The 17,474-nt window shown below is 39.5% G+C and overlaps 1 protein-coding gene across 1 annotated transcript in view; it reads right to left on the bottom strand.

The window, feature by feature from the left end:
• Positions 1 to 15,049: 15,049 nt before the first annotated feature.
• Positions 15,050 to 17,474, bottom strand: part of LOC127672651 (zinc finger protein 431-like) — a 51,527-nt gene continuing 49,102 nt past the window's right edge. The window contains exon 4 of the mRNA XM_052167957.1: positions 15,050 to 15,611. Within this exon, the coding sequence (XP_052023917.1) occupies positions 15,050 to 15,611 (562 nt within the window). The remainder of the gene's footprint in view (positions 15,612 to 17,474) is intronic.

The raw sequence follows: 17,474 nt of genomic DNA, 5'->3' as shown, positions 1-17,474 counted from the left end.
ACAAGATTAAACGTCATTCAACTTCCTGATGATGCCTTGTATTTTGAACCTTTCTTTTTTTATTTTTCCTTTCTTAGCTTCTATGTTTCTTAAAAATTTTCATGCCAAATTCTATGCGGTGATTTTTGTGACTTACTTTGTCAATACAATTAATGTAAACCTCTTTACCTTAACCTCAAGGAAACTCTTCAGACGAGGGCAGCAAACTTCTTTGCAAAAGCATAAAACAAAAACAAAAACAAAAAACAAGCAAACAAAAAAAATCTCCAGAGTGGAAATAATCCCAAGCACCCATGTCTATCATATCCTATTTTATGATACCCTCCTATCTCCCACTTAATTCATGATCATATTCATTAATTTTCTCTCCAGTACACAGAATTTGGGGACTTATCCCTGGTGAAAACACTTTACCACATTGATTACATTAATAAGTTTTCTGTCCGCTGTGTGTTCTTTTATGTCTTTGGAGATGACTGGGTCTTGCAAAGGCTTTACCACATTGAATACATTCATAAGGTTTCTCTCCAGTATGTGTTCTTTTATGATATTGGAGATTACTTCGCTGTGCAAAGGCTTTACGACATTGATTACACTCATAAGGTTTCTCTCCAGTATGTGTTCTTTTATGTCTTTGGAGATGACTGCGCTGTGCAAAGGCTTTACCACACTGATTACATTCATAAGGTTTCTCTCCAGTATGTGTTCCTTTATGATATTGGAGATGACTGGGTCTTGTAAAGGCTTTACCACATTGATTACATTCATTAGGTTTCTCTCCAGTATGTGTTCTTTTATGATATTGGAGATGACTGGGTCTTGCAAAGACTTTACATTCATATGGTTTCTCTCCACTATGACTTCTTAAAGGCCTGCAACAATAATTATCACATGTGAAAACTTTACTGTATTAATTACGCTTATGAATCATGTAATCAGTTTGAATTATGTTTACAATTTGGTATATGGTAGAAAAGCATCAGATCCAAAGGTTTTAGTCCTTTGCATGTTTATGGTGTTCTCCCTCATCATGAGTTGTTCAAGTCACTTGTGATCGTTATTACATGGCTCATATTTATAACATCCTCTTTATATAAGGGATTTTTATATAATATATTTCAGCTATCTGAAGAAAGTTTGAACAACTCTCATCTTTGCAACACTAATTACATTCATAATTTTCCCTATAGAGTGAATTACAACACATTTTACTGTGAACCAGGATACACAGAAAAATTTCCAAATTCCTAGTACCCATAAAGATTTTCTACACTATGAGTTTGGGGATATTCCCCGTAAAACTATAAAACCACTAAGTTGCAAATGTACATCATATTCCTAATGTCTATCAAAGGCAGAATGCTACGTATCTTCTCATTGTTCTAGAACAAAAAAAATTGTTTCTTCCTTCAATATCCCTATAATCTTACTATGGACTATATGCTTATTAGGATGTTTTGGATATAAATTTTTCTCTATTCAATATACAATTTCTAAGTACTATGAGACTATACAGATTGACAGGTGCATAGCATAGTTCTAAAGGAGCTACATATCAAATGGATACACTAACCAGATATCAGATCTTAAGGTATATGGTTTTGTCAGAATATTATAATTAGACCTACTCTTAAAGGACTGTTATTTTACACTCTTGCTTTTCAATGGAGACCCCAGAACATATGGACACTCCCTAGAGGCAAATTTGTATCAGCTTGCACATAAAAATTACCTTTCATGTCTTCTACTAATTTGACAATTTTCTTCAAGATGATGGTCTCCCCGATAATAGCCTAAAACACAGTACCAGAAAATCAATGATATTCTATTGGAAATTAAGCAAAATTCAAGGTACTGTGAATTATAACTTCATTATGAATGTTACAATTAAAATTCAGTAAAACTGAATTATTCAGCTCAATCTTCATTATTCACAATTAAAATAATAGAAGATCATCAATAACCAAGAAACATTTCTTTCCTTTAGAAAAAAAAAATAACAGTCTTACCTATAGCTTCGAGGTTCAGGTAGGTTTCCAACATCACATCTTTGTAGAGATTTTTCTGTGAAGGATCCAGCAAACTCCACTCTTCCCCATTGAAGTTCACATGTACATCATCAAAAGTCACGGCATCCTAAATATCCCATACATGTGTATAACACAAAGGATCATATTAACACAACTGTAAAGGAAATATATGCTTCCTCAAAATCATATACATATAATTTTGGCACATGATGCACTTATATTCTGACACAGAATTTATAATCACTGTGTCATTTTAGAGGGATCTTGATTTATAAGATTTAGGTGTGTCAATTTTGAACATGTTGAAAATTCCTAAAATGATTGAAAAATAAACTAGAAACATTTTCTGATAAAACTCAGGGTTTACATGTAAAACATTTCCGAGAAAAATAATTTATTGAAAAATGTGTTAAAATTGAAGAATTTGTTGGAAAATAATGTTAAAAAATGTAGATAATTTTATTTTTACTGAATGACCAAGGACATAGAAAAATTTGGGATGAAAGGGAAGATTTTTATGGAATATATTCCTGATAAAATTGAAGAAATACATAGAAAAAGTGTGAAAGTTGAAGTTTACAAGTAAAGGGATGCTTCTAAAATGATAGAAATAAAAATATTTCTAAATTAAATAACGAGAGAATTAGAAAATCTTGATAAAATTGGAGATTTACATGGAAAATAATCCTAGCACTGGGCCTTTTTCTAGTTCCATTTAGCTTTGAATTTCATAATTTATTCATGTAAATGTCTATAGTAAGCTCCATTTTTGAGGTATGTTGACCATAGTGTCACTGCCCATAGTGAGGAGGAGCAGACATATGAGCAGTGGGAGCAGTGGTGGTTGGTCCTCCCTAGAGCTGCATGGGAAGCGTCGGCCAGGTGTAGCCAGATGTTTGCACCTGTGAGGTCCCTTGTGGTGCTCCTCCCTTGCTAGATCAGGCCGTGACCTCTGAATAACTTCACTATCAGGGCTGAATCTGCTCAAAATACTTGGACCAGGGGCTTCCTTGAAGAAATGTCATGGGCAGGATGCCAAACTTGAACAGCCCTAGTCTGTGTTTTGCTTGCTTGATTAAGCACGGCCACATTCTCTGTGACAATTATTTTTCCCTTTAAAGGTTCTTTTGGTAGTTCAATCATAAATACAAATTTACAATCACAAAAGAGATTTTTATGAACCATACTTGAAAGTGTGTCTGTTTAATCATTGATAATTTAGACGTGAATTGTAATATCTCACTATTTTTCATTTGTCTGGTGGGCATTAGTTTTTAGGAAATGATTTCTACATACAGGATGCCATCCTGGAGGATTTCATGAAAGGATTGATGCCGAGTTATGGTGTTGTCCTTAATGTCACAGAGCATTTTATTTGATTCATCACAGGAAAGGAGTGGTACAATGTTCATTGATGGTCTTCTCTTTTAACTCTCATTTTTCTATTATTGAGCATAGATATCTTTCATACACTGTATTCTAATTACCTCTCTCCTCACTCAACTATTTCCAGATTTCCCTATCCCATGCCACATGTTCAAATCCCTACTTTTTCTTTCTTTTCCCTTTTAATAAACTAAACATCTAAACTATTCTATTATTATTATTAATTATAAAAACAAAACCTCTAATAAAATAAAATGAAAATATACAGATGAAAAGATAAATAAAACAACTAAGAAACCTCAACATACACAAACTAATATTCATAAAATGAAATTACATAAAAACACAAGTATAAGCCACAATACACTTAAATAGGAAGGAACTTTGTGGCATAGAAAACAAAAACAAACAAACAAACAAAAAACCCCAAAGACATGGTGAGCACAGGGTCACTGAAGAAGAAGAACAAAAACAAAGTAATTACCTTTCAATTAAAAATGCCAAGATTTAAAAACTCAATCTTTTAAATTCAGAGTAAATCGGTGTGTGTGTGTGTGTGTGTGTGTGTGTGTGTGTCTGTGTGCGTGTGTTTCTGTCAGTTTTCTTCTCTTTCCCCAGCCCCTCCTCCCTTGCCACACTCTCTGACCAATCTGGCCTTGAATTCATATTGATCTGCCTGACTCTGCATCCTGAATGCTGGGATATAAGGTTTGATTTCCCACACCTGGCTCAGAGTAACTCTTTAAGTAAAGCCAATTCTTTAAATAAATGGTAGGTGGTCTTCTTAAATAGGTTCATTGTTACAAGAGTCAGCTCTTTTGAGTAAAAAGTCCAGCTAATAAACAAAATGCTATCATTATCCCCCTAATTTCATTGTTCAATTATGTATATCCTTTTAATAAACTATCGTTTTCATACATTTGCCTTTTGATAGTAGTCCATGATTTGAAGAAAAGCGACTCTAAGAAAGTCATACTAGGCTTATAATCCTTGACAAAATCTCCAGTCTGAATTTATTTGGCAAGCACAAAGGTGTCCTGGAGTCTGATAAAGTTCTTGCTGCTTCATGTTTAGTTTTCCGTGCTTTCCCTGAAATAGAGCTACGCTAGCCAAAGGCAAAATTTCTATTTGTTGTGAAACTGCAGAAATTAAACCATGCCAGCAAAGTTTACTTAGCCTAGTTCTTCCCCTTTGTAGAATGGACCACTGAGCCCTGCACAGCAAGGAGGCACCCACAGCTGGCTTCTGGACATCTCTGGGTGTTTATTCCAGGGACCTGGCTATAGAACAGATTAACTAGGATCACTAAATCCAGATCAGCCCTGGGCCAATAGGAAGCCGGCATCACTGGGCAGCAGTCTCAGTCCTTTCCACAGCCTTCCTTAGTGTGGACCCTTCTAGGTGCTTTTGGGTTCGTAGAGCTAGGTTTTGCCTTTCCTTTCCTTGGTTGACAGGATCACTGATTCCTCTTTCAGGGCCAAGCTTCTTTTCCTGTTTTTCATAACAATATAAATTATGCCGTTTTCTTTGTGCTCTTTGCGAAATTTTGTTTTTCTTCCTCTTAGCTGTTGGGCTCCTTTTTCCTGTTTCCTTTTTGAGGCCAAATTTGTTTTCTGTAAAGACATAAAAATTATAATGTTTTTTTTTTCTCTAAGAGTTCATCTCTACACTTGGCTGTTGCCCCCAACCATCTCTCTGCTTGGAACAGAGGATTAGCATCTGCTCAAGTGTCCAGCTAAAAAAAATGACACTTAACAGGATTTACAAGCAGGACACTGTGACATGTGTCTTTAATCTCAGTATGAAGGAGGCAGAGGCAGGGAGATCTTTGACTTGGTGGTCCACAAAGTGACTTTCAAAACAGCCAGGGTTACAGAAAGTAAGCCTCTGTGGTCGTTATTCTGTGTTGTTATCTTGATTAAACCTTGAATTAAGCAAAATCGAAAACATGAGGACACTCTATCACACGGATTTTTCCTTACTTTGTAAAAAGCAATCAATGTCTTTGAGGTAGGAATGCTCCACTTTAATTCATACTGTTTGAGCTTGAAAGGTCCAGGCCTTTAATCTGTATATGGAGTAAGGAAGCCAAGTAACTTTGTTATTGTGATTGTTGTTGTTGATATTCTGAGCCAGGGTTTATCTGTAATACCTCTGACTGTCCTAGAACTCACTTTGTAGACCAGGCTACTCACAAAGTCCCACCTGATTCACTTCCATACTGCTTGGATTAAAGGTCTGAATTGCCACACTTAGTAGTACACACTCATGCAGGGGCTTTAATCCAGGCTTTAATCCAGAGATTATATCTGGAACACACACCTTTATTTTGGGCTACCCCTTAATCTTGAGGCCTATATAAGAACACAGAGGAAGAACGTTTTCACATTACCTGCTTGCTCTCTCCTAAATAGCAAGTCTTATGACTTCCCTGACATTAGAGTCCACTTGTCTGCAATTCCATCTTCTATTGAAGACCAGCTGAGACATCCAGCCTTGGGGACTGAGAACTTCTGGATTCTTGGACTTTGCTTCCTATCCAGCTGTTGTGGAATAAGGCAGACTGCATCCTGTTAGTCTTTCTAATTTATCCCCTTTCAGGACAGAGAGAGGGAGTGAGAGATCATTCTATGTGATCTTTTACTCTCTGAAACAAGCACCTCAAGTAGACTTGCTGGCCCATGAGCATTTTCCCCATTGCCTGTCTAATCCGTTGCCTACAATGTTTAACTCTAGACAATTGCATGTCTTTGCAAGGTATTTCTCATGCATACACATTGAGGTGGTGAGAGGCTAGTGATTAGAAGGGAGTGAGGAGGAGGGCTCAGGAGAGAGACACAGGGAGGTGCTTGCAGGAGCCACAAGTGGGAGACGGGAGAGAGGCATAGCATACTAAGATGGAATCAGAGGTAAATATATCTAAAGGTTAGAATATTGGGATAGAACCTTTAATATAATAGATTTAGTTTCTTATTACCTTAGTGGCATCTTGTACTTGTGTTTTAAATATATTTAAATCTAATTGGCAAATTAACTACGTGTTGAGAATCTGTCCTTCTGGGTAATTTGGGGCACCTTGGTTGAGGACCCAAAGGGACTGGTGGCCCTGGGGTAGTGTGACATTTGTGAAATGTGGGTCTGCTGCCAATGGTGGAGAGAGAACTCAGTTGAAATGCTGAGAAACTGGAAGAGATTTTCTCTGAAGCAACTGTGGGAGCCCAGCTGATTGAGACTCTGTGGAGACCTGGTGAGTGTCAGGTGAGGCAGAAGAGATGCTAAGAGTGGCCCAGACTGCTCTAGAGAGTCTGAGGCAGTGACCGAATTCTTGAGAGCATGGCTTGACCCTACCAAAGGGTTAGATTGCGGCCTCTACTAAGGACCTCACTGAGAGGGATGGTTGTTTGTCCTGCAGTTATAGTGGGTGAGGAATGTGTTCACTCATTTTATAATAAAATACTATTACAACATCCAGAGTGATAGCATCTTATGTTGAGAAGCTTCACTCCTTTTTTGTTTGCATGTTTTGTTCTTTGAGCCTAGATTGTCCTGTATGGCCTAGCTGTCCTGAAACTAGGTCTGACTACCAGGCTGGCCTTGTGGTCAAAGATCCATTTGCCTCTGATTCTGTTGTTCCAGATGTGCTTCTTTCCCTTGGGTTCTGGGACAAAAGGATGTTGCCACAAAACTGGGCAGAATCTTGCCTATTTAGGCAATGCAAACAGATGCTAGGATTGTGGGCTTAAAACCCAGTTACCCACAGTGTAATGGTTGGGAAGGGCCATGAAGTGTAGAGTAAAATCCACTAACTAGAGTCTTCTCTGAATCAAAGTTCAAGGACTTGCCCAATGAGTTCTACGGATAAAGCCAAGAAGATGATGGAGTCCTCTCCCAAGATTGTCAAAGATTCATCAGATGCTCAAGAACATGCCCTGCTAAGTGCAGGTGTCTTGCCAGCCCTGAGTACAAGGTGTTCCACACCTGAGCCGCATTGTTTCTGTGGAGATTCAATCCACTGCTCTGAGGATGGCTGGTTTTCTGACTGGGACCTATATTCCTTTTGTGTATTTGAGAGCTTGGACTACCTGAGATAGTACCAAAGATTGAATTTTGCCATGAAAAAGGACAGAGAGGTCTCCCAGAGTGAGAGTCAGAGGTAGCCACAAGTGTCTCCAGGAAATGTGGATGACAACAAAGACAAAGGTGTAGAAGATTCAGACCAACGCTCACCAAGCTTGTTCAGAGAAAAACGACTGGAACTTGAGACCTATGATGGTGGAGACTGCCCTGACCAGCATCCTGCTTCTGACAGTTCCAGGAACCTAGGATGCTGGGCATGGCTTCAAAAGGCTTTTGGCCAGAATAAGAAGAAGAAGTGAACAAGCCACCCAGAACTCTGTTTGAGCCCAGGAGCCCTGATGCCTGCTAAGAGTTGCAATAAGGGGATTCTAGCTCCTCTATTACAGCAAAGGCACACCCAAGGCAGTTGTGTCTTTGCAGCCACCTGGTGTTTGCTTGTTTATCTCATTCTTAATAAACGAGTTAAAAGCTGGAGATTTGTGTTCTTTTAGAAATGGCCCAAGGGAAAAATGAAGAATGGAGTAGAGACAGATGGGGATAGTCTACTTTTTCCTACATTTGGTTACAGGAGTAACTGGTGGTTTGTCTTAAAGGAAGTCCTTAGGAGAGTTTGGCATCCTGGTTTTCATGGGTGTTGGGACATAAAAGAACCAAAAAACAGGGAGTAGCCTTGAGCACGGTGGGAAACCTTTCTGCTTAATCAAGATCATTGAGGAGTGATCCGCCCATATACTTCCTTTACAAATTAATCTGGGCGCCAACTGCAACTTCCATTTTACCCCCTTTTCCTTCTGTGTAGACTAGACTATCCTTGAACTCAGATTTACTTTGCCTTGTCTCTCTAGTATGGGGATTAGTTGCCTGTACCATCCCTTCTGCAGAGGAGAATCTGCATTTTCAGCAATTTTCTTTGGAAATTTCTGCTTCACAATGGAGCTCACCTGGAGAAACAGTTGGACTCAGTTGGAAGGTCAGGGCTTTGCTGGCCCTGACACAGAAAAGCCAGCTCACTGGCCTGGAGAGGGTGTCTTTTAAGTGCTTCCACTCTTGGAAGAGCTTCATGTTTTATGAGCCTTACTTCTACTGTTGGTCTTCCTTACAGTTGAATCCCTCAGTAGATTAAGCCATGTACCAGGCTGAAGAATGATTGCACAGCTCTCAGTGTCAAAATGTCAATTAAGTATCATTTCTTACATTTAGCTCTCTGAACTTCATTTCTCAGGAAGTGAATGTAGGAAATAAAATGAACACTGCACAGAAATACTGACCAGAATGTTTTCCTTTGAATATTCAATATTTTCTTTAATTCACATCACCTAGAACATACAACAGAGGTGGGAAATCTCAGGTAATACACCTTGCATTCACTGAGAGAATTACTCATCCCTGGGCACCAGGATGTTCTGTCAGCATTAGTAGCTCGCCCTGGGTTCGAGTCAAGTCCCATTTCAGCTTGCTGGGCATAATCTGATTTGGTGGTGAACATGAAAGCACCAAGGAACAAAATCACAGACACAGTTCGAAATGATTTCGGCTCACACAAGCCAACAGCCAAGAAAAAATTGGCTATGTGGGAAATTCGCAGTTAGTAGAGCCCTGAGCTTCCAAAGGTGTGCACTGACCATTAGCATTCCTCTCTGGAGGTAGAGCAGCCCCACAGCCACCCCTGCTGTGAAGAAGTGGCAGCACCTGGAGCTCAGAGTCAGAGCTGCGGATCTAGGGAGCTTAGGATCTTCTGGATCCTTTCTTGGTCCCTGCTTCAGCCGTGGCCTCTATAAGTGTGGACAAGCCAACAGGGCGACTAACTATGGTCCTGCCCTGCCAGGATTGCAAGACTCACACAAAACTCAGGGTTTTTGAGTGAGTCAATCGTGGCTGTCCTGTATTTTCCCTGTCAAGTGAACTCTTGGACCATGGCCCCAAGGCAACAGGGAAACTACAGGTTGATAGAAAGTCCAGCTGAGAAGGAATACCAGTTGAGCAGTTGTCTGTGCCATCTGGAAAATCTTAGTAGAACAGAAAGGAAACCAGCTGTAAGGAGATTTATGTTTGCACTGAGTGTGTTGCATTGCAAGGGGCGGGGGCTGTGTCACAAGTCTTAGCACACTTGTAGGGCCAAATGGGTCTTTACCTAAGGTAGACAGTATGAAGTCTGCTTTTAGAAATGTCAGGAGGTTGAGCAGGGCAGAAAACAATCTGAACCCATGGCACCTGCAATGCATCACCATTCTTGATCAAACGTGCCAGGGGTTTTTGTTAGCCTTTTGGAGCACACCTTCCAGAACCAGAGCTCCTGCAGAATTGCACCTCTGTTCTCCCGGCACAGCATAATCCTGTCAGCACAGTGAATGTTCAGAGTCACAAAAACACACATGTGGTTTCAAATCACCTTCGGAAAACAACCCGGGCCTGCTGACAGCCTAAGGAAGATGGCTTGAGGGACAAGTCATAGCTATTAGAGAAGCGGGTTCACAGGAGGAGTACTGAGGTCCCCATCACCTGGAACTCCGTGCCGCAGCACCCCCTGTGGTGAAGAACTTTCTGGACTGCAGCTCTGTAGGAGGACTTAGGGTCTGCACATGGAGACTTTAGCCTTCTTGCCAGGCCTCATTCCTTGACTCTGGTTCCTGCATTGCCCTCAACCACCACAACCATCCTGCATGAGAGTGGTTCCTTGGAAGGGACCAAGATAACTCGAATAAAATAAAATAAAATAAAATAAAATAAAATAAAATAAAATAAAATAAAATAAAATAAAATAAATAACAACCATAATATAATATAAGTTACACCAGTTCGGCTCCTGTCTGTTATTTTGTAGATCACTAACATTTCCCTAGCACCACAAATCTCTTCTCACGTCGATGGAACTCACTTTGTAGGACAGGCTACTCACAAGTAGCTGTTTCTTCCTGTGTGGCCCTGACCCCACACCTTTCTAAACAGTCTCACGGGGTCAGGAGAACCCTGCTCAACAAATCTTCTCACGGCATCTGCTTTCTGTACACACCCCGATGGAAACACAAGGTGAGCTCTTGGTGAATATTTGTCAGCAGAGAGGCCTCAAGAATCACACATCTCATGAGTGTGAAGTCCCACACAAAGACTCTGTAGTCATAATGCTTTGAGTGAAAGCCATTCTGGATACGCAATGAACACACAATGGGACTTACTCGTTACATTGTGACCAGGTTCCCCTCCTGCAGAAGAAAGGTCCCTGCGGCCACACAGGCTTGACCATTGGCTGACCTTAAAGCACAATTCAGTCAACAACACTGCCTGCTCTGTTCCAAGGTGGGAATAGAATGCATTCTAGAACTCATGGCTCTGGCATCATAAGTTGGCTGGCTTTCAGTCCAGAGCTACTTTTCTGAGGCTGTGTTCCAAAGCCATTGCCAACACCTCCACACCAACCACACCTGTTGAGAAGTCCTAGCAGGGCAGAGAGGGGCGGAGACCAGTCCAAGCTGCCTTCATGGTGACAGCATGTGTGAACTTCCACCAGTTCCGATTGAACGATGGGATGGGATGCCAATCCCTTAAGAAGGCCAACAGTATCAAGTATCCCGGACCCCTGGGAGCTCTCCCAGCAGCCTCACAGAGGCCTGGCTCTGTGGACGGACATCTTGGCTGTCTAGAACTCTGGGGCATGAATTCTGTTGTTTCAGGTGTTAGGTGATGTTTCTATTGTTGTGATAAAGTACCACAACCATGAAAAATCATACACAGTGAAGCATCTGATGGGTATTGCTGTCCATCTTCTGCAGATGGGAATATTCACTTTCTGTCAAAAGATGCTGGGTGTGGTGCCCCATATTCTCGGGCAGATGAATTCTTAGATGTCTGGATCCCCAAGTCCTCTCAGTGACTGTCCTATGTGAAGTTTGTCACCCAGGGGTGCCCTGGATTGTGCTCTGAGAACAAGACGTTGTGAGTGTGTGGTTCTATGCCAGGGCACCCCTTCAGTCACATTTGCATTTGGACAAGATGAGGACACAGAGGGCTTCGACTGTGAACGGTGCCTTCTCATGGTCCTCACCCCCTTCCCTCCTCCCCAGACCTTAGCGCTCTGAGGCTGGTCTCCTGCAGCTTGGGTCCTGCCTTGCACAGCTCGAGGGCACCTTGTAGCGCTGCGCCTCACCTCACACAGCCACTTCCTTCCTGAGGTTCTCTCTGTGCCCTTTCATGAGCACGGGCAGCCCGGGGCAGCCCGGAGCATCCTGTGCTGTGTGGCGCGTAGTCACTCTGGGCTCAGGGCCTCTGGTCACACTCTCCTCCAGGCTGTGAGTGGCTCTAGGCGCTCCTGTCATGACTGCACTAACTCGTCCTTCCACGATGCCACGATTCCGTCCAGCATGGCTCACCTGACAGTTCGCTTACTTGGAAGAAGTGGCCTTTTAATATCAGCTTGTATTCACTCGTAGATTTGATTGAGCACTTCTGCAGGATAGAGGCCATGGTTTACCTCAAAGATGCTCTACTTGGTTGTTATGTGTTGCCTTTATACCAGGGGGAGGGGGGAGGGGCAGAGGAACACCCACGTCAGCATATCTTGTTGCCTTTGGGGTAGAAGATTCAAAACTACGTAAGGGGAAGGTGAGACCTTTTTTTTTTTTTGTTTTGTTTTCTTTTTAAAATTTTTTATTTTCTATATTCTTTGTTTAAATTCCAAATGATTTTCTGTTTCCCAGTTCCCCCCTCCCCAGAAGTAGCATAAGCCCTCTTCCCTCTGCCCATTCTCTGATCAAACCCCCTCCTACTTCCCTGTCCTGGTACTCCCCTACAATGCTGCATCAAGCCTTTCGAGGACCAGGGACCTCTCCTTCCTTCTTCTTGGGAATCATTTGATATGTGAATTGTGTCTTGGGTATTCAGAGCTTCTGAGCTAATATCCACTAATCAGTGACTGCATTTCATGTCTGTTCTTTTGTGAATGTCAGCCCAGGAAGCTGAACTGGTAGCTCTGAAAATGTCATTAGATATAAGAAAGGACATTAAAGTCATTAGAGCCACTTCCTGTGGTGTAACAACACTTCCTATTATGTTACAGTCACTTCATATCCAGCCACAGCCACTTCCTGTGACAGTGACGTTCACTTCCGGTCATAGCATGGACACTTTCTCTAAAACTTGAGACAATTGCTGTGATATACACTCACTTTCCGTTAGGGTCAGTCCCTTCCTGTGACATCACAACCACTTCTTGGTGTGGCATGGACACTTCCTGTTCTTCAAATTGTCACTTCCGGTTCTGATGTGTCTGCTTCCTGTGGGTTCATAGACTTAGGTGTGCCTTCCTCACTGTGGTAAGGTTATCTTTTCCCCAGGGTCAAGGCACAGAGGGCTGGTGTACCATTGCTACCTCTCATTTCCATGGGACCATTTATAAGGAGAGGACCCTTCTGATGGGGAAGGACTAAAATCCATCCCAGAGAGCAACAAGAAAGCCCAGTGGGTGGGCCCTAGAAATCGGGTTCCTCATATCCTTGATTGCACCAGACCCAGGAGTCCCCACACTCTCTGATGAGACAAAAAATATGATCTGGGCCAAAAACCTGTTGATGTCTCGGTGTTGTAAGAGATGAGGGAGGACATCTGACTGACTACAAACTAATGTTTGAGAGAAAATGCATCTACACAGAAATAAAGGAAGAAATCAGAGACTTTCTAGAGTTCATGGGAAATGAATATGTAACATGCACAATCTCATGGAACACAAAGAAAATGAAAGTGGAGCTAAAAGAAAGTTCACAGCACAAAATGCCTACATGAAAAAATTGGAGAACTCCCATGCTGGCAATTTAACAGCATGTTTTAAAGGCTACAACAGAAAGAAGTGAGGGAGCAAAGAAAACAAGGAGGCAACATCAAGAAATTTTCAAGTTCGGGGATGAAATTGATAAAATAGTAAGAGAACAATTCAAAGAATTAATGAAACATGGAGTTGGTCTTTTGATCCTTTTATTAGACAAGATAAACAAACCCCTATTAAAAGATAAAGAATATACAAATTAATGAAATCTAAAATGAAATGGGGGATTAAATAACAGGTAATGAAGAAATCCAGAGAGTAGTAAAGACATCGTTTAAAAAGGGTGCATTCCACCAACTTGGAAATTCTAAAAGAAATAGCTAACTTCCTCAATAGATTCCACATCCCAAAACTAAACTAGAGAAAAACAACTTAAACTGACATAAACATGAAGGAAATCAGAATTCATTAAAAATATGTCCCCAGTATGAGCCCACGTCAATGAGTTTTAGGGTAGAGTCCTACCGGACTTTCAAAGAGGATTTAACAAGAATTCAGTGTATTCAACAATATAGAAACAAAATAAATATTAGTCAATTAATTTTCTGAACCCCTGATTACTCATATATCCAGTCAGGAAAGACTGAGCAGTTAAAGAGAATTACAGCCCAATTATCCCTAAAACCACAGTTTCAAAAATACCTAAAAGATAAAACAAATAAAATAAAATATAAAACACATCAAAAGATCGTCCACCATTAACAATGAGGAAGGCTTCATTCTAGAAACAGTGATGGTTCAACAAAATGGGATTAAAGTGTAAGAAAAATCAAGAATTGATCATCTCATGAGGTAATGTAAAATTCTCTGACAATATTCAACACCACTTCATGATAAAATTCTCGGAGTTCTGGTGCTTACTGGGGCTGGAACATGGCTCCTTCTATTCCATTATCAGCAGCTTTCAATATTTCAAATATATCACTGCCTAATCTTGGCTTTCCTGGAACTTGCTTAGAGATCTACTTTGATCTCAAAGATCTGCATGACTCTGTCTCGTGAATGGTGGGTTAAAAAGCATGGAACACCATGCCTGGAACTAAGCCTTTCTCTTTATATTTTAAATTCAGAACCCAGAATCCAAATCTATCTCTTGGCGATTTGACACATAATTGTATCTTCATGTGTCTACATCAAAACAGTATCCAGGTAATAATAGTTCCTAAGTTGATACAGTTCTCTTTCATACAACTGCAAACCCGTATGTTTAGCTGAATGCAATCTTGTCCTAATGTAACCATTCCTTTAATGCCATTGAATATCCTTGATCACAAGATTAAACTTCATTCAACCTCCTGATGATGCCTTGTATTTTGAACCTTTCTTTATTTTTTATTTTTCCTTTCCTAGTTTCTATGCTTGTTAAAAACTTTCAGGCCAAATTCTATGTGGTGATTTTCATGACTTACTTTATGAATAAAATTAATGTAAACAGCTTTACTTTAACCTCAAGGAAACTCTTCAGACAAGGGCAGGAAACTTCTTTGCCAAAGCATCAAAAAAACCAACTCCAGAGTGGAAATAATCCCAAGCACCCATGTCTATCATATCCTACTATGATACCCTCCTAATTCCCATTTCATTCATGATCATATTCATTATGTTTCTCTCCAGCACACAGAATTAGGAGACTTATCCCTAGTGAAAACACTTTACCACATTGATTACATTAATAAGGTTTCTGTCTGGTGTGTGTTCTTTTATGATACTGGAGATGACTGGGTCTTGTAAATGCTTTACCACATCATTTACATTCATAAGGTTTCTCTCCAGTATGTGTTTTTTTATGTCTTTGGAGATTGCTGTGACATGCAAAGGCTTTACCACATTGATTGCATTCATAAGGTTTCTCTCCAGTATGTGTTCTTTTATGTCTTTGGAGCTCACTGTGACATGCAAAGGCTTTACCACATTGATTACATTCATAAGGTTTCTCTCCAGTATGTGTTCTTTTATGATATTGGAGATGACTGCGCTGTGCAAAGGCTTTACCACATTGATTGCACTCATAAGGTTTCTCTCCAGTATGTGTCATTTTATGTCTTTGGAGATAACTGTGACATGCAAAGGCTTTACCACATTGATTACATTCATAAGGTTTATCTCCAGTATGTGTTCTTTTATGATATTGGAAAGTACTCTGATGTGCAAAGGTTTTACCACATTTATTACATTTATAAGGTTTCTTTCCTGTATGTGATCTTTTATGTCTTTGTAGATAACTGTGAGCTGCAAAGGCTTTACCACATTGATTACATTCAAAAGTTTTCTCTCCAGTATGTGTCATTTTATGCTTTTGGAAATCACTGAGTCTTGCAAAGGCTTTACCACATTGATTACATCCATCAGGTTTCTCTCCAGTATGTGCTGTTTTATGATATTGGAGATGACATGATCTTGTAAAAGCTTTACCACATATATTACACTCATAGAGTTTCACTCCAGTATATCTTCTTACATGCCTGCAATGATAATTAGCATATGTGAAATCTTGACGACATTCATTACTCTGATCAATCATGTAATCAATATGATCAAATACAATTTGTCTAATGGTAAAGAATCATCAGATCTTAAGGTTTTAGCACTTTATATGTTCATGGTGTTCTCACTCATCATTAGTTGTTCAAGACACCTCTGATGGTTATTACATGGCTCATATTTATAACACCCTCTTTTTACATGATGTATTTTAGCTATCTGAATAAAGTTAGAAAAACTCTGATCTGTATAACACTAATTGTATTCATAATTTTCCTCTAGTGTGAATTACAACACATGCAACTGGGAACCAGGACACACAGAAAAAAATCCAAATTCCTAGTACCCATAAAGATTTTTTTACACTATTGAGTTTTGGGATATTCCCTGTAAAGCTACAAACCCAACTAATTACAAATGTCTTTCATATTCCTAATTTCTTTCAAAGGCAGAATACTATATATCTTCTTGTTTTAGAAAAAAAAAATTATGTTTCTTCTTTACATATCCCTATGCTCACATGATTATTATCCATTGTGACACATGATATACCTAATAAAAGAATGATAAATGAAAGGTTTACATATTGCATTCACACTGTTTGAATTTTTGTTTCTCATAACATGTGCAATATGTACTAATGTTTCTCCACAACAATATTCTTGATTCTCATAAAATTCACTCTCACCAAGCTGAACCATATTAATACAAGAATATGAGTATCACCAAATTTTCTGTGGATGATTTTCTTATTAAAATGTTTTGGATATAAATTTATCACTATTCAATGTGCAGTTTATAAATACTATGAGACACTACAGATTGGCAGGTCCAGAGTATAGCTCTAAAGAAGCTACTTATCAAACGGATACCCAAAGCAGGTATCAGACCTTGAGGTACATGGTTTTGTAAGAATATTATAATCATAACTACAGTTAAAGGACTGTTACTTTACACTCTTGTTTTTGCTGGAGATTCCTTAAGATATTAAAATTTCCTCAGAGACAAATTTGTATCAGTTTGCACATGAAAATTACCTTTCATGTCTTCTAATACTTTGAAAATGTTCTTCAAGATGATGGTCTTCCCAATTATAGCCTAAAATACAGTACCAGAAATGAATGATATACTATTGGAAATTAGGAAATAATCAAGGTACTGTGAATTTTCACTGCACCATGAAAGTTACAATGAAAATTTAGTGAAACTGAATTATTCAGCCCAATCTTCACTATTCACAATTAAAATGATAGATCATCAATAACCAATAAACATTTGTTTCCTTTAGAAAAAATAACAGTTTTACCTATAGCGTTGAGATTCAGGTAGGTTTCCAACATCACATCTTTGTAGAGATTCTTCTGGGAAGGATCCAGCAAATTCCACTCTTCCTCAGTGAAGTTTACATGCACATCATCAAAAGTCACTGTATCCTAAATATCCCATGCATGTGTACAACACAAAGCATGATACTAACATCAATGTAAAAGAATACACGCTTTTTTGAGAATATATTCATATAATTTTGGCACTTGCTCCACTTATATACTGACTCAGAATTTACAATCACTGTGTCATTTTAGAAAGAGCTTGAATTATAAAATTCATATGTCTTGTTTTTGAACAATTTGAATAACATACAGCCCTGACAGGGAAATGACAATTGAGAGGGAAATGCACAGGAAACA

This window comes from Apodemus sylvaticus, chromosome 22 (assembly GCF_947179515.1).
Source record: "Apodemus sylvaticus chromosome 22, mApoSyl1.1, whole genome shotgun sequence".
Classification (NCBI taxonomy): domain Eukaryota; kingdom Metazoa; phylum Chordata; class Mammalia; order Rodentia; family Muridae; genus Apodemus; species Apodemus sylvaticus.
The sequence above is the reverse complement of the archived record's forward strand: the minus strand, read 5'-3'. Positions and strand labels throughout refer to the sequence as shown.